Genomic DNA, 22,594 nt, shown 5'->3' with positions numbered 1-22,594 from the left:
ATCCCCTTTGCTGCATTGTTTTAGCCAACACAAAAGTCTTATAAGCCACACAGAAGGTGCAGAGTAAGAACTACTATTGGCTCGTACCACATCCTATATAGGCAGAGGAATTCAAAATTAGACCCAACTAGAAAGATCAGGACTTTATTGGTACCACCAAAGAATTATAAGAGAGACAGTTTATTTTTACAAATATTAAAACAATTGAAATATATTAAAATTCTAGAAATACATATCTTATTACAAGTTAATTTGTAAATCAAATCATGCTTTGCTCATCACTGATGGTCCATTAAGGTGTTGAGTTGCTTCCTGAAACTTCAATGCGCTCGGCAGGACAGTAGTCTGCTTCATCAGGAAGGCAAGCACAGTGAAACTCTGTTACATATATAACAATCACATACAGTGTACATACAGGTTGCAATAACAATATATGACTTCTGATTACATCTACCAAAAAGGAAAGGATCAGAAGCCTATAATGTGTGACCAGGAGGTCTGGGAAATAAGCATACGTTCAGGTAATGATATACTGTATGTCCTGATAGTATACTTCTCAGTAATAAGGCTCCTGCATACAAGGCAGATGCCAATGCGCATTCCTCTAGGGAGAATGCTTTAGGAGGGATCCGAGTGGGCAGCCAGGTAGGTGTAAGGAGGGTCGTCTGATACGTATGAGAAAAAGATATGTATTTCTAGAATTTTAATAGATTTCAATTGTTTTAACATTTGTATAAATAAAATATACAGTATCTCTTTTAGAACTGGTACCATTAAAGTCCTGATCTTTCTAGTTAGGTCTATTTTTGAATTGTTGTACTTACAGAGGGTGGACATTTCAGCATACCTCCCAATTGTCCCTGATTCTGAAGGACTGTCCCTGATTTGGAACAAAGTCCCCCTGTCCCTCTTTTCTCCTTATTTGTCCCCAATCTTGGTCCGATCTATATAGTTGAATATAAAATGCGCTTTTTATCTTTCAAAAAGTGCTTCCCAGTGCTAAACCTTTCATCCAATTTCTAAAATGCTGTTTTTGTAAATTTCAAAAGCCAATATAAAGCAATAGTAGTAGTAAAAAAAAAAAGCACTTGTGGGTGTGACAGGGGGTGTGTCCCTATGTACTTTTGCTAATAGCTGTACCTCGTTCTCATTTCGAAAAGTTGTGAGGTATGATTTCAGCAAGACAATGATGCCAACACACAAAGCCAAGGAAACTCTCAATCAGGGCCGATCCTAGGGTCACAGGCGCCTGGGTGCAGAAATATTTCTGGCGTCCCCACATGGGCGTTGTCATTATACTAACTCCTCCCCTTTAAATCTCATTATACATCACATCTGTAGATGGACTAGGCACAGGAATGGGCAGGGGCTATGTATCCTATGAAATCTATCATACCATAAAACATCTAGAGCAGGGGCAGTCCAGAGCACGTGTAAAGGGATGCTGGGGATGACATCTCCCAGCACACAGCACACTGAACACTGTGACTCACCTTGATTCTCTCTCTGTGCAGCCTGAGATAGAGATTGGAGTGGGAGGCATTCCAACTGGAGTTGGTGGAGACAGTGCGGGATCCAAGACTCCCAGTGTTAGGAATTCATTCCTGCACATAAGCACTCAGCAGCCACTGAAAACTAGAACTCTCATGTCAGGAAGAGGAGCAGCCCCTTACCCGAGCACTGCCAGGCTGGACGGGCTGCACTATGCTCACACATCAGTTCTGGACAGACACATACCTATGCTCAGTACACTAGTTCTGGACGGACACAAACAAGGAGAGAAGGAGGGAGGGGAGAACTCTGGCACTTCGGCGCCCCAACCTCTGCAGGCGCCTGGGTGCAATGCACCCTGTAGACCCTGCCTAGGATCGACCCTGCTCTCAATTGGTTCCAAAGACAGAAAATAAAGCTGCTAGAATGGCCCAGCCAATCACCTGACTTGAATCCAATAGAAAATCAATGAAAAAGACTAAAGATCAGAGTGTGGAAGAATGGGCCAAAATCACACCTGAGCAATGCATGCGACTAGTTTCTCCATACAGGAGGCATCTTGAAGCTCTCATTACCAACAAAGGATTTTGCACCAAGTATTAAATACATTTCAGTTAGCGTGTTCAGTACTTTTTCCCTTTTATTACACATAACTTCATTTCTGAACTTATTTGTTTCGGTTTATTTGTATGTATGGATTGCATGGGTTGTTACCGACATGTGGTGAAAATTTCATGTCAATAGCAATAATGCACAGTATAACATTATACATGACAGCTGCGACAAACTACCTAAAGGACTGTAAGGGTCTAAGACAAAGAGAGCAACTTACAGTTAAGAGATGTACATGATAGCCAAGTTTATTTTAATAATTAATTGCAACCTCAAAGCATTAATTGGCATGTAACCACCAATACCTTGACCTTTCTTTTTTATGTTTTTACAGACATGAACCTGGTAAACAAACCCCACCCTGTACAGCAGTTCCCTTTAAAGCAGAACTGAAAGTGTCTTTTTTCGTAAAAACAAACATTCTAAGCTGGCATAATGCCCTACACATTTCTATTTCAATTGATTCTGCACACAATGTTTACATACTGTTATTTTTACTGAGTGTCAGCATCTCAGCTCACAACCCACAGACTCGTTTTTTCCCCTCCACTTCCTGTCTCTGGTTATGAGCAGTGCACACTGTGACAGGACCAACTATATCATGGTGAAAAAATGTCATATACAATGCAGCTTTGCACGTTAGGAATCACAGGCTCTGGAAAGGGTTTGGTGTCACCTATGGTTCTCACTTATATAGGGTGGGGGGTTCCAGGATGCATATATCATAGGGAGAATATTGGCTTTTCAGTTTTCTCAGGGATTGGCAAACCCTGTTCTGGGTCCTGGAGCCCAGAGACTTTGTAGAGTCTTAAGTTGGATGAAGGCTTTGACCCTAGGTTCAGGTTTGGTTGGCCACCAGCTCCCACTGATTATGCTGCAGTGTACTTTTTCTTTTCGTTTACCAAATCACTGTGGCTCAGGCATAGCTTCCAACAGTCCCTGAAAAAAATCCAGCTGCCCTTGAAGGGGTACCGTTACACAAGGGACTATTTTAATATGTTATGTAGGCATGTTCGCTACTAGGAAACCTACCGTCACCATAGCTCCCAACTGTCCCTGATTTCCAGGGACTGTCCCTGATTTCCAGGGACTGTCCCGGATTTGGAACAATGTCCCTCTGTCCCTCATTGCTCCTAATTTGTCCCTCATTTGGTCTGATCTATATAGATGTATATAAAATGCACTTTGTATCTATCAAAAAGTGTTTTCCAGTGCTAAACCTTTCGTCTGATTTCTAAATTGCTGCATTTGTTCCAAAAGCCAATATTAGGGAATAGTAATGGTAAAAAAAGCACTTGTGGGTTTAACCAATCTTGTTTTTTTTTTACAATTCTTCTTTAAGGGGGCGTGACAAGGGGTGTGTCCTATGCCTGCATTATTTTGCTGATAGGTGTCCCTCATTCCCATCTCAAAAAGTTGGGTGGTATGGGCTCAGGACTCCACCCTTGCCAGGAGTCTGTGTGGCTGAAAGGAAGCTAGCAGAGGTAGGTGTGCACGGACAGTTTGAGAATTGTCTGTGAAAAAACAGAGGCCATAAGCGTGAAGGCCAGAGCAGCAGTGCTTCAAAGGAAAGTCAAGAGCCTGAAGGGAAAATTGGTGTGTTGTGGCATTGGAGTGCTTAAATCCCCTGTATGGGTAAGCTTGTGTTATATAAACTTATATATAAAGCCCTAAAACAAATATTTGGTGAGTGGACTGGGTCCCTAGAAGTACCACACTTGAGTTAATATCCTATAATGTATACTGTGGTCAAGTGCACTGTACTGTTAAAAATACAAATCCCTGTGATTGTGGTGTTGCCTATTGTACAGTGCATGGGTTCCCATGCTGTGTGGGTATCAGTTTTATGAATGGGAAGTTATTTTTGCTTTTAACAAAGAAAAATAAAATATGATACACACAAATAAAACAAACAGCATCAAATACGTGCCAAAAAAAAAATAAAAAAATGTGTCAATGCAGAAATAGAGGAAACAGCGTTCTCCACATGAATAAAATTTCACACAGTGATGTCTTTTTTCCTCCATCCAATCCTTTCGTGTTCACAGTTGGTGAAGACAAATAGATCACGGCAAGGTGCTCCACCACTCCAGGAATAATCTCACTGCAGCTAAGTAAGGTCAGAAACAACTTTTTAGCCTCTCCAGAGCTACAATAAGGTGCATTCCAAGTCTCCTCTCCACTATCTCCTCTTAGATATCCCGTAACATCCACAGTGTTATATATAAGGAAAAACTGATAGTGCTTATTTTGTTTAAAAAGGTATTTATTGCATAAAGAAAAGCACAGGGTACTCACATTACACTGGTGCTTCAAGCGCATCAGTCTTTAACAAGCATAAAGTGATTTTAAGGCATTGTTTGTTTGTTTTTTCAATAAAAAAACATACTTATCTCCACTGTGCAGTTCATTTTGCACAGAGTGGCCCCGATCCTTGACTTCTGGGGTCCTCCAACACCACTCATGGTTCCTCCCTGCTTCGTATAACCCCCTAAGATTAGCACTCTCCCAAAGTCCATCATTCGGCGTCCATAGAGGCCAAATGTAGGACTCACTCCTTACCCCGGCGCCCGCATCATTGGATTTGATTGACAACAGTGGAAATCAATGGCTGCACTGCTATCAATCTATCCAATCAAGAGCCAAGAACCACGGGCAAAGAGACAGCGTGTCTCTGCCAAGGGAAATTCCAGGGCTCAGGTAAGTAAAACGGGGGGCTGGGGGACCGGTCACTGTCAGGTGTTTTTTCACCTTAATGCATAGGATGCATTAAGGTGAAAAAACACAAGGGTTTACAACCCCTTTAAAACTCAGTGGTAGGAAGTATCTCTCTCACTCCACACAAGGTCCACAGACACCCTTGCCAGTAGCCAGCTCCACGCTAGTTCCTGGTGTTATCACTGTCCATGCCCCTCCCCTACATGTGTCGACACAGGGTCACATGTCCTCCTCAGGGGGATTTCTCAGGGAAAAAAGGCATGACAAGCTTTTTGAAGTTGTATATTTTTGTCAAATTTTTTGGAAGATAAAGAAATGTTTAAAAAAAATATTTGTTTTCACAAGTTTTTTTTTACATACCAGTGCAGTACACCATCGTCATATAACTGGTGTGGCGGTGATCAGGCACACTGACTGGTGACAGTATATACAAAAATATATATATTTTTAACTTTTTTTTATTATTACTAGGGCTGTTACTGATCAAAATTTTTCTGTTCGATTAATCATTTTTTTTTAATCGATTAATCGACTAATTTAGATTAATTATAACGCACATACAGATCCAACTACTTTTAGCTGATCTCCTTGCAGGCTGATTCCCAGTGCAGCTACCAACCACTGGAAAAATGGATAGCAGGATACAAAAAACACACAAAGGCAGCACTAGATGGGAATAGCATTAAAACTTTTATAGTCTTCAAGTAGGTAACCAAATAAACATTGCACTGGAGATAAAATCGATGTAGCTACATAAACTATAAAAATGGTGTGAGTAATACCAAACGGGAGCAAAAGCAGTCATAAAAACATGTACCTAAGTATGATACTGGTATAAAAATGTGTACAACGATACCACTGCTGAATCCAGATGAGGAGAGGTTAACATCAGTCGTCGGCATGTAGATGTCCCATGAAGGGAACTATCACAACTCCCAGTGGATGGTTGTAGAATCCCAGGTTGATAGAGGGAAGTTATGGAGGGAAGTGCAACAGCCCTTGCGTGTGGCAGATAGTAAGGTCCCGCTGGCATGCAGATATGGCATAGGCACAGCAAAGTAGCCCTTCAGATGGACACGGCAAGCCCCGCCGGTGTCCGTGACATCACCGGATCTCCGACGGAACTCCCTGAAGGCCCAGAAGCCGGCGGAGAGGTGAGTACCAATCAAAAGAATTTTGATCGATCAAAAAAATTTAAGATTAATCGATTAATTAAAAGTTAATTTGCACAGCCCTAATTATTACAATTCTTATTTATTTTTTATTTTTTATTTTTTACACACTGTGACCGGACCAAACAGTGTTACCATAGTAGCCATAGCAACCATTTTTAAGGAAAACTGATCCATTCAGTGTGTATTTTTGTGATTAGTTGTGATTGACCACAGCTAATAACATGGTACAGATGGGCTGTAATTGGCCCTGTCTGTACCATGTGATCACTGTGACCAATCACTCCTAGCAACACAATTGTACACAATGATTAGCATTAATCTTAAGCCTCGTACACACGGCCGGTTTTCTCGACGGGAAAACTGCCCAAAAACCTCCGGACAAAAAAGAGAACCTGCTCTCTTTTTTCCCGCCGGAGAAAACTGGCGGACTTTTGCCCGGCGGTTTTTGGCAGTTTTCCTTTCGGGAAAACCTCTTGTGTGTAGGGGGAAAGACTGACCGAGCAGGTTCTCGGCTTTCACCTCAGGATTTCCGACAGGAACTTTCCCGTCGGAAATCTCGCACGTGTGTACGGGGCAAAAGCCATTCATTGTTTTCGATTGGCATGTGATCTGCTGTGATTGGTCACAGCGATCCCATAGTACAGCAGTGGGCCAGTACACTGATCAATTATTGGCTGTGTCCAGTGAACACAGCCAGTGAGGCCTCGTACACACGGCCGAGTTTCTCGGCAAAAACCAGCAAGAAGTTTGCTGTTTTTTTTTTTTTGCCGAGGAAACCGGTCGTGTGTACACTTTTCAACGAGGAAACCGGGCCAAAAAGAAAGCATGTCTTCTTTTTCCCCGACGGCAATGGGAAAAGTTGGCTCGCCGAGACCCTCGGCGGCTTCACAAGGAACTCGACGAGCAAAACGATGTGTTTCGCCTGTCGAGTTCCTCGGCCGTGTGTACGAGGCCTTACAGATCGTGCCACAGTCTGGCCTGGGAGGACGTCATATGATGTCACCCCGGAGCTGTCACTTGACAATAGGTTGGGTGGGAAGTGGTTAAACAACTGTTGCTATTGGACGATTTCCTTTCTTATCCTGTTCCAGTGTCAACTTTAAGATTTCACATTTTTCCTCACTTTTAACCCCTTAGTTTTCTATCTAAAATTGAACACAAAGGCCCAGATTCACAAAGACTTACGACGGCGTATCTCCAGATACGCCGTCATAAGTCCGAATGGCCGCCGTCGTAACTATTCATAGAATCAGTTACGCATAGATTTGGCCAAGATACGAGCGGGCGTATCTTGGGTTGCAATAATTACGCTGGCTGCTAGGTGGCGCTTCCTTGATTACCGCGTTGAATATGTAAATGAGCACGATACGCCGATTCACGAATGTACATACGCCCGTCGCAATTAGTTACGCCGTTTACGTAAGACATACGCCGGCGTAAAGATAAAGCTGGTCTCTAGGTGGCGCAGCCCATGCAAAGTATAGACGTCGGAAAAAGCGTATCTTTTTACGTCGTTTACGTAAGTCGTAGGCGAATAGGGCTATGCATAAGTTACGTTCACGTCACAGGCATTGAGCCAACGTATCTTTGGGCGTAAATACGACGTGATACTGAGCATGCGTGGGCATGCGCCGTTCGTTCGGTCATGCATCTATATGGGGTCAAGCCTCATTTAAATACAACACGCCCCCTACCAGCCTACTTTGAATTACGCGCGCTTACGCCGGCCCATTTACGCTACGCTGCCGTAACTGCCTCTCTAAGTTGCGGCGGCATAGCCTAAATACGATACGCTACGCCCGCGCAACGTGGAATGGCCGTAAGTGAATCTAGGCCAAAGGCTTTAGATACACTTTAAGAAAGGACAATTGTGTTCTTTTGTTTGGTAAGTTCTATTTTCTGAGACATAAAGCCCATATTAGTACATTTAGATGAACCGCTTAAAAATAAACACTTTACTTTGACTGTTACTTACAGCTAACAAATTGGTTTGTGTTAATATAGCACACCAGAGCTCTTTAAAATCCCTATGTACATAGAATATAATCAACTCTAAAATAAAATTCCATCCTCAATAATTAATAGGCTCACATAGTCTTTGGTAGTTTATATACCTTTATGTATAATGTATAGGATTCAAGTGCTTCTGTGAGGAAATTCATTTTAAAGTAAATTAAGAATGCATTAAGATCCTGCTTCAAAATCCTTTATATGATAAAACATATTGACCTTACTGCTTATGTTATCATTTTAGAGATATATCCATTAAAAATACATGCTGTATAAAAACTGCACTAAACTATTTACACTCTACAGTCCGCTGCACAAGTGGTCTTCCCATGTTAATGCAATCTATAGTATTACATTATTGATATTAAAAACAAAAAATGGTTAATCCATAAAACATTCACTGACAATGGTGAGTTTATAAAATACCTTGAAGTGTTTTAAAGCAGTAGTGATTAAGATAAGCGATAAAGCTACAGTTAGGATTTAGCGTTGAGCTTATGTTATAAAGTTTAATGATAAAGCCAAACTATACTCACCTTGGCCGTTAACATGTTCTGCCTGCCAGGACCCGATCGCCAACCACTTTCATTGGCTGGGCAGGAGTGGGTGTGCAGTCAGCTTTGGCATGGCTGAATTTGTGAGAAAAGATGACCCGCAACTCCTTGCTTGCTCTTTAAAATCATCAAATTGTATTCAGTCTCCATAAAAGACAGTAACAGACAGCAGATGTAATCTGCTGTCTGTTACTGTGTCTTTTATAGAGAATCAATACATTTTGAAGATTTTAATCACTCAAGGACCGGAAGTATTTACTCCCTAATGACCAGGCCATTTTTTTTTGCGATACGGCACTGTGTCGCTTTAACTGACAATTGCGCAGTCGTGCGATGCTGTATCCAAACGAATTTCCTTTTTTCCCCACAAATAGAGCTTTCTTTTGGCAGTATTTGATCACCTCTGTGTTTTTTATTTTTTGCGCTATAAATAAAAAAAGAGCGTCAATTTTGAAAAAATAAATAAAAATGTTTTACTTTTTGCTAAAATAAATATCCCCCAAAATATATATATATAAAAAAAATGTCTTCATTAGTTTGGGCCAATATGTATTCTTCTACATATTTTTGGTAAAAAATAAGCGTAATAAGCGTGAAAAAGTTATAGCGTCTACAAAATAGGGGATAGATTTATGGCATTTTTATAATTTTTTTATTTTTTTACTAGTAATTTACCAGCAATTTTTTGCGGGACTTCAACATTGCTGCGGACAGATCGGACACTTTTGTCACTTTTTTGAACCAGTGACATTACACAGTGATCAGTGCTATAAAATGCACTGATTACTGTATAAATGACACTGGCAGGGAAGGGGCTAACACTAGTGGTGATCAAGGGGTTCAATATTTTCCCTAGGGAGGTGTTTTCAACTGTGGGGAGATTGAACTGACTGGAGGAGGAGAGAGATTGCTGTTCCTTATCACTTGGAACAGACTATCTCTCTCAATACCCCTGTCAGAATGGGGATCTGTTTATTTACTGATGTGTATCTCTAGCCAGTGCATCTATTACATGAACCGAAATACAGTTATGGCGATTCACGCAATAGAGCCAACGTGTCGCAGTATAATGATGGCGCCTGGTCGGCAAGTGGTGAAAAATCAAGCAATTGCCTTTCTTAACCCAAGTAGCTCTGTAAAAAAATTATTCAAATCATATTGGGTAATAGCACCCTACCTCTGCTTTATTTTACTGCTGAATTTGTACAATGAGCTGCACATACACAGCTCACAGTACAGGGGCAGACAGGCAGGTAAGTAACTTACAGTAACTACATCTGTTTTTAAAGTCTTATCTCCACTTTTTTGTGACAGCAGATGTACAGAATGAATAAACTCATGAGTAAAATAAACTCATGCCTCATTCATGGACGTCCACAGGTAGGGGCAAGGGGGGTCAAGTGCCCCCCTGGCAGGGCTGGTGCTACCTATAGACAAGTGTGCACAATCAGTCGGGGGGCGCCGCGTCACATACACAACATGGAGTGTCAGGGAGTGATGGTGTTTGCAGCCTCTGAGCTGAGGGTAGGCAGCGCGGCCAGAGGCAGGGAATACAAAGCTCTCCCACAGCTGCCTGAACAGCATCTGCTAATGCTCAGCCCGACCAGATCACTGATGATTTATCTCCCCTCCTCTCCTCCTCCTCAGATCGGACTGCCGGCTGTGTGTGCTTTGCCTGGACATGTGTGAGGGGCCCAGCGCTCCCTTCTAGATAGGGGCCCCAAGAAAACCCACCATATGGGGCACCAGCTGAGCTTCTTGGCATGTCCAGCGGTTGTTGGAGCCTTCCACCTGCCTTTTTTGGGCTTGGTAATTAATTTAATTCTCTCTAATGTCATCTGAAGCTTGCATTATAGGAATTGATTGGAGGGGAGTTCTCCATACTAATAAATGTGTGTAATGTATGGGGGGTGTAATGTATCTGGGTGTATTGTATCTGTGTGTAATCCCGGTGTATAGGGGTGTAATGTATATGCGTGTAATCTCAGTGTATGGGGGTGTAATGTATCTGGGTGTATTTGTACTATGTCTGCAGTCTTTGACATTGTCAAAAAGGGGTGGAGTATGGGTGACCTTAAAATGATGCCCCCCCCTGAAAAAAAGTTCTGCGAACGCCCATGGCCTCATTGCTTGCCACTATTGCAGAGAGAGGGGAGAACATCTTTTTTGAAAGATAAATAGAGCATTTTGAATACAACAATATAGGCCAGACCAAAATGAGGGACAAATGGGGAGGAAAGAGGGACAGAGGGGCAGTTGGGAGCTATGTCACTATACTACTGGCTGGGAAGGGGTTAACATCTAGGGCAATCATGGCCTAACTATGTGTATAAAGTGTTCTGCTTTCACTACTAGATTTCTCAGAAACGTACAGATCACTCCCCTAATACCGAGCTCTGTGTTGTTTATCAACACAAGGATCTGGGCTGTAATTGCACACAGCTGAGCATCCAGGCCATGGATCATTGGCCAAGACTTGCCGACAGGCTCCCACTGAGTACAATCACAGTGGGTGGCAGACAGAGTATGCGCACTAAGCCCAGAAGTAAACAGCGACAAATAGGTACGTCAAATTGCCTACAACGGCCGCTCACCCACAGTTCATTGCGGGCAGGTGTCAGGTGGTTAAACACTTGACCTCTTCCTCCTTCTATGTATGACCTATGATGCTGCTGTTTGTAGTGCACCATTACCAAGTTCCAGGTGTTAACCACCTTAATACCAGCATATTTCTTTATCTGAAAAAGGTTGCGGTATCTACTTTCTAAAAAGGGGTCATTTTGGGAGTGTTCATTAGGGTTGCCACCTTTTCTTCAGGTTAATTGGATCCTGGCCAAATTGGTCCAGTATATATATGTATAAATGTGTGTACGACTGTGTGTCCCAAGCGTGTCAAGATCCTACAAGGTAAATGACCGCACCAGCCAGGAAGATACTGGCTGCAAAAAGCGCCCAGAGGTGATACAGTTTGCATGTCTAGCACTATACAAGTCATTCATTCAATACCCAAAAAATTTAGCGGCCTGGGACAACTTTGGGTGCCCTTAAGGCAGTGTTTCTCAATTCCAGTCCTCAGGCCCCCCCAACAGGTCAGGTTTTCAGGATTTCCATTATTGTGCACAGGTGATTTGATCAGTTTCACTGCCTTAGTAATCACCACAGCCTTTTCATCTGAGGGAAATCCTGAAAACCTGACCTGTTGGGGGGGCCTGAGGACTGGAATTGAGAAACACTGCCTTAAGGAGAGTATTAATGTAGTGCACATAGCGTGCAGCAGTGACCAGTGGGTGTGGCCAAATTCTTGCTGACATCATCGCCCTGCCCCCCAGTGATGCCAGCCTGCTTCCAGACAGCCACCACAACTCCCGGACAGCAACAGATATGTGTGTGACCATCTTGGTTACTTGGGGAGCCAACTCGGACTGTCTGGGTGAATCCCAGACAGGTGGCAACCCTAGTGTTCATACTATGCTGGCATTTTTATTTGATATGATTTATATATAGTTTTGACAAAAAATAAATAAAAAAATACCACCAAAAAAAAGCTATATTAGAAAAAAAAAATTATACTAAATTAATTTGTGTACAGTGTTGCAAGGCAGAGTAATTGTCAGTCAAAATATAGCAGGCCTGAAAAGGTAGACATATCCTGGTAATAAAGGGGTAATACTCAATTGGTGACAAAAACCTTTGTGGGAGGTTTTACTGTTGTCTTGGTGACCACACAGAAAGTGAGGGAAAATCTCCTCAATGAGAATACATCCAGCAATAAAAACATAAACAAAGAAAACTTCGAACCCTTCCATTCTCTAAGCTAAAGTACAAGAAAGTATTTGTCTGCAGCTGAATTGTGAACCTTTTAAAAGGTCCTCTAAGTAATGCCATAAATTGTAGTCATGAAAACATACTGCATACAACAATTTAGTAGGTAATTACCAACAAAAGCACTTATGTTCTCACACCAGATTAATAGCCATTTCTCTTTCGGGAGCTCACCTGTCCTCCGTAATAAAACTCTTCGGAATCATTATCGCCTTCAGAATCCTCTTCCACTGCACTGCTGTGTCGGGACTCCTACAATTAGAAATATTATTTTTGAAGGAAATATCGTTCATGTGTGTGTACATATATAGGATATGCAGTGTATGTTCAGCCAAAACTGTTTTTTATTGGATAGAGTAGGGAACCCTGCCAGGTTTTCCCTGCTAACTGGGGCTTTGTTAAAGAGATTTTACCCCCACTTACTTTCATGATTAGTGTTGAGCTGAATACGCCATATTCGATTTCGCGATATATCACGAATATATAGCCGAATATTCGTGAAATATTCGCTAAAATCGAATATTCGTGATATTTAAAAAAAAATAAAAAAATTTCGAAATTTCGCTAATGCAAATTTATTGCGAACATTTTGCGAATTTTTTTTTTTTTTTTTTCTGATTGGCTCTGATGCAAAAGAAGGGCGGAGAAAGTATTCTCGAATATTCGGAAATCGAATATTCGGAATATTTTATCAAAAAAAAAAATGTTGTGAAATATTTTGACAACTGTGGTAGGAGAACTCTGATTGGCTCTGATGCAAAAGAAGGGTGGAGAAAGTATTTGCGAATATTCGGAAATCCAATATTCGCGAATACTTTCTCCGCCCTTCTTTTGCATCAGAGCCAATCAGAGTTCTCCTACCACAGTTGTCAAAATATTTCACAACATTTTTTTTTTGATAAAATATTCCTAATATTCGATTTCCGAATATTCGAGAATACTTTCTCCGCCCTTCTTTTGCATCAGAGCCGATCAGAAAAAAAAAAAAAAAATTCGCAAACTGTTCGCAATAAATTCGCATTAGCGAAATTTCGCAATTTTTTTTTTATATTCGGAATAGCGAATATTGGCCGCGAAATTCTAGATATTCGCGAATACTCGAATATGCCATATTCGAGCCGAATATTCGCAATACAAATATTCGTGAGCAACACTAGTCATGATGAGGCAATACTTGGATAGACTGTATGTAGCGCAACCCCCGTAGGGGCCGCTGGTGAATGTAGTCATCTCCCACCCCGCACAGCCAGGCGCACAAACTTCCAGTCACTGCAGCTTTGTTTTTTCATTTATGGGGAATTAAACTTGGATGTATAAGGGTGCATATGGAATGCTCATTTGATCAATGAAACTCTGTAGAGACTTGAACTACATTGCAGTATATACATTCTCCCCTCTTCTACCTTCAGTGCACACTTGCTTGCAGACTATCACTCCCAGGACCAGCGAGCACAGGTTTCCGACTCAGCACAATCTCAGCTGGGTTTGGATGAATGCCCTTTGCAGGCAGGGACCACGGGCCCCTATTAGTCTTTAGTGATAGCTGTTCTATCTGTGGCTACTGCTCCCAGTACCACTTCTTCAGACACTGCCAGCCCTCCTGGCTGCAGCTTTCCACCTCCCATTCCACCACAGTCCGCCTGCGCCCATCCCAGACTGCTCCATCCCAGTCACTGTACACATCTGTGTGTTTAGGGAAGGTCCTGTCCACACTCAAGCCCAGGCTCAAAGTCACGCCCCCCTCCCCAGACTGGGGAGCTCCCTCAAAGGCCATGACAGCCTAACATTCCATCTCCAGCTTCCACCCAAATAACTCCTCCCCAGCTGGGCTGTCCGAGAGTATTTGAGAGGGCCTGCCCCCTGCCAACCCAAGTTGGGGATTGGTCAGGGTCCTCAAAATACTCCAGGCAGTTCCACCTCACTTCCCCTCCCATTCTTCTAGAAGGTTCCAGTACATTCTAGAAGTAGGGGGGGGGTCTTGGTGATGCTGCCTGTGAGTCAAACTCTCCCTGGATCTTTGCCCAACCCAGCAAAAAACACAGACAGGCTTGCCCAACAGCCAAATCTGCCCAAATTAGCCACACTAAACAAAAAGAACGATCTACACTTCTAGCACACTAGAGGGTGCTACAAGTATATTTTTGGGATACAACATTCACCTTGATTGTGAACATCCCCAGACAGAAACAACAATATTTAGTCATTAGCAAGGCCCTGCTTAAAGCAGAGCTCCATTTTTTTTAAAGCACTCTTGTGATATGTGTAGCTTGTGCCATGCAAATTGGCATAAGCTACATATTTAATCGTTTATGTTCCTTGTAAATCCAATGTTACTCACCGTCCCCTCTCAATCCTGTAAGCTTCCACCTTTAGTGTGGGCATCTGAAGCCCAGTCAGCCACACAAAATACCCTAGAGGGCTGGATTCGGCCCGCGGGCCTTGTGATTGGCACATGTGCCCTTCAGTTACCACAAGGGGTCTCTCTCTTTCCCCCTGAATGCAAATTAACACTGTTTACGCTTCCACATCAGAAGTAATGCCTCATACACACGACCGGTTTTCCCGTCTGAAAACCTGCGATGAGAGCTTTTCGCCGGGAATCCCGGTCGTGTGTATGCTCCATCACAGTTTTTCTGACGGAAAAACTGCCGGACAAAAAAAGAGGGCAGGATCTCTTTTTTCCCATCAGGAAAAAATCCTGGTGGGAAAACGTTTGTCTGTATGCTTTTCCGACAGGAAAAAAACTGTGCATGCTCGGAAATAATTTGACGCATGCTCGGAAGCATAAAACTTAATTTTGTCGGTTCGTCACAGTCTTTTACGTCACCACGTTCTTGGCAGTCAAAAGTTCACTGGACTTTTGTGTGACCGTGTGTATGCAAAGCAGGCTTGAGAAGAATTCCGTCGAGAAAACCATCGTTTTTTTATCCGACGGAAAAAACGCTTGTGTGTACGAGGCATCATGGCACGTACACACAACCGTTTTTCACGATGTAAATTTTTTTTTTATGTCTTTAAAAACGATCGTGTGTGGGCTCCAGGGCATTTTTTGCGATGTAAAAAATAGGCATTAAAAATTTAGAATATGCTCTAAATTTTCGCGTCGTTTCTAACGTTGTTGTTTTTAACGTCGTAAGAAATGGTCGTGTGTGGGCTTTAACGACATGAAAAGAAACGTGCATGCTCAGAAGCAAGTTTTGAGACGGGAGCGCTCGTTCTGGTAAAACTAGCATTCGTAATGTAGATGGCACATTCATTACGCTGTAACAGACTGATCGTCTCTCAAAGTTTTACTAACACAAAATCAGCAAAAGCAGCCCCAATGGTGGCGCCATCCGAATGGTACTTCCCCTTTATAGTGCTGTCGTACGTGTTATACGTCACCGCACTTTGCTAGAGCATTTTTTTTTCACGATCGTGTGTAGGCAAGGCCGGCTTAACAATAATCGGTTTGAAAAAAACATTGGGCCAGATTCACAGAAGAAGTACGCCGGAGTATCTGCTGAATTCTCAAACCAAGATACGACGGCTTCTGGCTTTGATCCGACAGGCGTACGGCTTCGTACGCCTTCGGATCGTGGGTGTAATAATTTGGCGCCCGCTGGGTGGAGTTTGCGTCGTTTTCCGTGTCGGGTATGCTAATTAGCTATTTACGGCGATCCACGAAGGTACGCGCGGTCGTCGCATTCTCTTACGTCGTCGCTAGTCGGCTTTTACCGGCGTAAAGTTACAGCTGCTATTTCTTGGCTTATATTTAGACTTGCCATGTTAAAGTATGGCCGTCGTTCCCGCGTCAAATTACATTTTTTTTTTTTTTGGCGTAAGTTGTCCGTGAATAGGAAAGGACATAACGCACGTCGCCGTTCAAAAAATGACGTCATTTTGCGCAAAGCACGGCGGGAAATTTCAAAACGGAGCATGCGCAGTACGTTCGGCGCGGGAACGCACCTAATTTAAATGATACACGCCCCATTTGAATTAGGCGGGCTTGCGCCGGACGGATTTACGCTACGCCGCCGCAAGTTTACAGGCAAGTGCTTTGTGAATCAAGCACTTGCCCGTAAAACTTGCGGCGGTGTAACGTAAATGCAATACGTTACGCCACCGGAATTCTACCTGAATCTGGCCCATTGTTTTTTCTAGACCATTAAAACGGTCGTGTGTACGCGACATAAGACTCGCTTCTCCACATAAGTGAGGCTCCTTGGAATGGAAAGCAGTGGCAGAAGCTGAAGAGGTGAGATCTTTCCAGACAAAACAGAAAAGGCCTGGGAGTGATCCATCCTCTAGCCGCTATCCAAAGCTGAAATATCAGTTTAGGTTTCAGTGACCCTTTAAGAATGGTGTCACTGCCTTTTTTATATAAGTGCCATAATATCATAATATAGGTTATTCAAATTACTTCAACAACTTCTAGCAATCATTAATCGGATGTAAGGAAGCAGGTCGATGGTAAGGTTATAGAACGGTATAAACATAATGATCATTTGTCAAATGCAAGATCGGCCGGTGAAGGATTCTTTCTTTCAGTCTCTCCTAAAGCTGAGACAGAATGGGGCTCGTAATAAAATGATGGAGAGGTCCGGACTGAGATATGAAAGTACTCATTCACTGGCACAAGCTCATTCAGAATTCAGCCTTCAAAATGTCCCAAAGGATTTCAATTTATAATTCAATAATAAAATATTTAAATAGATGGAGTTGTTATATCTGTTGCCACTACAACCAAAAGACTTAGGCCTCGTACACACGATCAGTCCATCCGATCCTAAGGACCGCTGTCAACGGTTAACCGATGAAGCTGACTGATAGTCTGTCACGCCTACACACCACAGGTTAACTAACCGATCGTGTCAGAACGCGGTGACCTAAAACACAACGATGTGCTGAAAAAAACGAAGTTAAATGCTTTCAAGCATGCGTCGACTTGATTCAGAGCATGCACGGGTTTTTAACCAATGGTTTTGCATACTAACGATCGGTTTTGACCTATCGGTTAGGCGTCAATCGGTTCAATTTTAAAGCAAGTTGGCTTTTTTTTAACCTAAGGTTAAATAATCTATGGGGCCTACACACGATCGGTTTTGACCCAATGAAAACGGTGGCAAACATATCGTGTGTACGATGCCTTAGGCCCCGTACACACGACCGGATCTATCCGCTGGGATTGATCCGCGGATCAGTTCCAGCAGATAGATCCGGTCGTGTGTACGGCCTAGCGGACATTTCCCAGCGGGTAAACATTTCTTAGCATGCTAAGAAATCTATCCGCTGGAATCCAGTCCAGCGGACTGATCCGGTCGTCTGTACAGACTCACCGGATCAGTCCGTCCGCTCCCATCCCTCGCATGCATCGTAATGATTCGACGCATGCGTGGAAGTATTTACCTCTCGTCTGTACGAGGCCTTAGAGAGAACCTGTGTTTTGACTGTACCCTCCCCAGCAGCACATACTCATTGTAACTTTACTTTTTCTTTGCTCATGCTTATTGGTAAAGTATGTGACAGCAATGGGCCCAGCACCAGCATTGTCACCCTGCCCCTGTATTTTACAACAAGCAAGACGGACGCCTGCCTTTACACGCACATGAACTTTAAAGGAGAAGAATGGGTTAATTTTTTTTCCCTATAATCATACTTACCTTGGTGGATACAGCATCTGTCCCCCGCCACCTCTTCACTGAGAACTGAGCCACCAAACACCGCTGATGGCTCGGTTCTCTCACCTCCCTGAGAGGAGAGCTGCTGACTGTCAATAAGCAGCTCTCCTGCTCTGCTCCTTAACGATCACTGGAGCGCTGAGCTGTGGAGGAGCGGGGAATGGCCGTCTTAGCATCTCACTGAGAGGCTGGGACTGCCATCAGTCCAGGCACCTGATGGATCCAGACTTCCGAAGTTGGGATGACGAGGTGTCTGGACTGAACTTGGGGAAGTCAGCAGAGAGTGGACTTCAGACCGCTCTGCTGAGAACGGGTCATAGGGGGGCAAAACGAATTGCACTCCTGTGATCCTTAGGAGAAGCTCAGCCAAGCGAGCCCAGGCTGGACTCTGTGCAGGCCAGTCATGTTCCTCCACCCCAAACTCATTCACCCATGTCTTTATGGACCTTGCTTTGTGCACTGGTCCAAATCATTTGGTGGCAGGGGAGTTGTGGTGTGTTTTTTTTTAGGGGTTGGGTTTGGCCCTCTTAAGGTGTCAGCATACCAAGACATTTTGGACAATTTCATGCTCCCAACCTTGTGGGAACAGTTTGGAGATGGCCCCTTCCTGTTCCAACATGACTGCACCCCGGTGCACAATGCAAGGTCCATAAAGTGGATGAGCGAGTCTGGAGTAGAGGAACTTGACAGGCCTGCACAGAGTCCTGACCTCAACCCAATAAAACACCTTTGGGATGAATTAGAGCGAAGACTGCGAGCCAGGCCTTCTCGTCCAACATTAGTGCTTGACCTCACAAATGCGCTTCTGGAAGAATGGTCAAACATTCCCTTAGACACACTCCTAAACCTTGTGGACAGCCTTCCCAGAACAGTTGAAGCTGTTAAAGCTACAAAGGGTGGTCATTATTGAACCCTACGGACTAATACTGGGATGCCATTAAAGTTCATGTGTGTGTAAAGGCAGGTGTCTTAATACTTTTGGTAATATAGTGTATATTTCACATGGTGTCTTCTTTTACCCACTTGAGGAAAGGTGACTAGGGGGTAAAAAAATATGTTACTTGGCATGGGCAAAGTACAGGTTCACTTTAAAACAAACCTCCTTCAACCCAATTTCACTTAATAAACCTGATTACCTAAAAACATTCTTCTAACTAGAACAAAGTCAGTAGTACTTACCTGCCTCCTCTTCCCCCATATTCCCTATTATCATCATTCGTATGCCCTGCCAATCACTATCCCGCATCGCCATTTTAAAAAGGAAAAAAATTAGGCATGGCACAGGAGCAAGATAATGCTATTGTTAGTCAGGCAGAGAAGGAAGAAGCCGGCCATCTGTAACATCATGCGCTTCACCTCGCATTAGCATCATACCTAATTTTCTTGATGGGAGGGAGAAAAAAAAAGACTCTGCATGGTATCTGACAAAGACTTTTTATTTTTTTCTATCAAACTAATTACTGAAATGTTGTATAGCGCATAACATCTTGCGCTTCACGTCACCCATGCATCACACAAAATGACACTAATCTTACAAAAAAATTATTTCTTTTTGGTTCCGCAGTTAGAAACGAGATCTCCCTGAAGGCACTGGTGATGTTGCCTTCCCAAGGAACATCTGTACAGCTGGATGGGGATACGTCACCATTGCCTTCAGGGAACCAAGAAGTGGACACAAAAAGAAAAAGCTAAGTGGAAGCAAAAAATAAAATAAAAATATTTAGAAAAAACAAATGTTAGATGACTTCCCATCAGCATGCAGAGCTGAACATTGATGTGAATATTATTGAAAGGGGTGAAAGGTCTGCTTTACAGAGAGCCTGTGAATACAGAAATATGGAAGCTTCTATTGCTTGTCTGGGGCTGTCTGATCCTGGCTTCATTGCCTAGTAAGTCACTGACCTAGAATAAGCATCCAGCCAGTTAGTTAACAAAGAAATGAACACCTATCCACAGTGGGCCGGATTCAGAAAAGAGATACGACGGCTTATCTCCTGATACGCCGTCGTATCTCTGAGTCCGGCCTTCGTATCTATGCGCCTGATTTCATAGAATCAGGTTACGCATAGATATCCTTAAGATCCGACAGGTGTAACTGACTTACACCGTCGGATCTTAGGCTGCAATTTCACGCTGGCCGCTAGGTGGCGCTTCCGTTTGTTTACGCGAGGAATATGCAAATTAGTATTGACGTCGATTCAGAAACGAAAGACTGCCCGGCGTTTGTTTTTTAAGTCGTTTGCGTTCGGGTTTTTCCGGCGTAAAGTTACCCCTGCTATATGAGGGGTATGTGCGGCGTATCCTATGTTAAGTATGGCCGTCGTTCTCGCGCCGAGTTTTGAAATTTTACGTCGTTTGCGTAAGTCGTTCGCGAATACGGCTGGACGTAATTTACGTTCACGTCGAAAGCAATGACGTCCTTGTGACGTCATTTAGAGCAATGCACACTGGGATATTTTACAGACGGCGCATGCACAGTTCAAATAATGTGTCAAAAACGCGGGGTCAAGTTAGATTTAAATAATACACGCCCCCAACATCCCCATTTGAATTACGCGGCCTTACGCCGCAACACATACGTTACGCCGCCGTAACTAAGGGCGCAAGTTTTTTCTGAATAAAGAACTTGCGCCCAAAGTTAGAGCGGCGTAACGTTACGCGGGCCGGACAGATACGCTCAGGTATCTGAATCCGGCCCAGTGTGTCAGGTCATTGACTATCTGCGTAAAAAAGCCAGGATGAAGGTGGTGCCAATGCTGGGCTGAACTGTTTAATCTCCATATTACTCCAGGAGACCAGCTCTCCTCATTTTGTAATCGGAATTCTGTTGCCTCTTTAACAGTTGGGGTCCCACCCTGACAGCAGCTCCTGATATACAGAGCTCTCAAAGTGAATGTCAAACTCTTTAGGAATCCACAGACAAAGGATTGTCTGTAACCCCCTGTTGCACCCAATTTGTAAAGGGTGCCAAGTGGTGCCATGGCATCACTGTGATTTTGGAATGTTGGCTCGCCTCTGCCACATGCTTTTGAAGCAGCTGCCTGTGGGTGGTGAAAAGAGCCCACACACTTCATCATGGGATAGGGTGACCAGACATCCCCGGTTTCAGGGGACAGTACCCAGATTGAAGACACTGTCCCCGGACCAAGTCTGTCCCCGGTTTTGTCCCCAGATTGGATTTGAACAGGGGCTGGGGCAACTTCAAAGACAGTCAAGGCAGAATAAAAAAAAATCTGAATTACACCCCCCTTGCTCCGCTGCTCCTACTAGCTTAGGGGGGTGTATTTTTTTCCATTATCTGTGCCCCTTTCTGATGATCATGTGCTGGTTAGAGCGGAGGGAATATTTCTTCAGTTTCAGGGGGAAAATGCCCATTCAGCTCCGCTCGCATGTTCTTCTGCCTTGGCTCAAGTCCCCGCCAGCCGCCTGCTTGCTGATCTCCTTGTCTTCCCTGGCGGAGTGATCTTCCTCCGCTCCCCACCCAGTAGTAGCCGGGGCCCGGAGAATAAGACTCGACAGGCTGTGAGGCAGGCGGTGGTGACCACGAGCAGAGAGTTGCTGATTGCCACCATTACTAGTAAAAAAATAATAATAATATGTCCCCGGATTTGGTCACCTTATCATGGGACACCTCCTGGGGATGCCCCTCCTACTGCCTGACCTAAAGAAACAAAACTCGGGGAGACCCTCCTGACCCTTCCTGGGTGGTCTGTGGTGAACAGAGGACAACATTACATTATCAGTGTTTTTAGATACACAAATTGATTTTTAAGGTGCCAGATAAAACAGTATACCAATATACCAGTATACCAATATATTTGAATTATATAATCACATCAGTTTTATTATACATATACAAAAGTTAAAAACAAGTTGATCATGAGAACCATCATAATGAAAATTATGCGGTCATAATATGTGTACAGTAGTTTCCGGTCAACGTGTTTCACCATTCAATGGCTTCCTCAGGAGACTTGTGAAGCGCTGCACAGAATATCATATAACTACAAATAAATAAGAAAAATCACATTATAAGCTGAGCATGTGAATTATATTGAGATATCTAAACACTAATCTACAGACTATATCAGTGTGTTTATACAATCAACATCATGATTAATAGGTCATCATCTAATAGGCCATCTGATGATGTTGATTGTATAAACACACCAATATAGTCTGTAAATTAGTGTTTGGACATCTCAATATAACTGACATATTCAACTTATAATGTGATTTTTCTTTTTTACTTCTAGTGATATGATATTCTGTACAGTGCTTCACAAGTCTCCTGAGGAAGCCATAGTATGGTGAAACATGTTGAGCGGAAACTACTGTACACATATTATGACCACATCAATTTCATTATGATGTTTTTTATGATCAACTTTTGTATATGTATAATAAAACTGATGTGATTTTATAATTAAAATATCTTGGTATACTGATTTGTCTGGAACCTTAAAAATCCCATTTGTGTATCTAAAAACATTTGTGTATGTTCAGGATGTGGTGCCTTTATCACTAGATATTTGTCTGATTATCAAAAAAT

The 22,594-nt window shown here is 43.1% G+C and overlaps 1 protein-coding gene across 6 annotated transcripts in view; it reads right to left on the bottom strand.

The window, feature by feature from the left end:
• The window catches only part of PARP8 (poly(ADP-ribose) polymerase family member 8), a 409,395-nt gene that overhangs the window by 149,473 nt on the left and 237,328 nt on the right, over positions 1–22,594 (bottom strand). For all 6 annotated transcript variants that reach the window (XM_040339250.1, XM_040339246.1, XM_040339237.1 and 3 more), the window contains exon 6: positions 12,557–12,634. In XM_040339250.1, coding sequence (XP_040195184.1) covers positions 12,557–12,634 — 78 coding nt within the window. The remainder of the gene's footprint in view (positions 1–12,556; positions 12,635–22,594) is intronic.

The sequence above is a fragment of the Rana temporaria genome, chromosome 1, assembly GCF_905171775.1.
Source record: "Rana temporaria chromosome 1, aRanTem1.1, whole genome shotgun sequence".
NCBI classification, from domain to species: domain Eukaryota; kingdom Metazoa; phylum Chordata; class Amphibia; order Anura; family Ranidae; genus Rana; species Rana temporaria.
The sequence above is the reverse complement of the archived record's forward strand: the minus strand, read 5'-3'. Positions and strand labels throughout refer to the sequence as shown.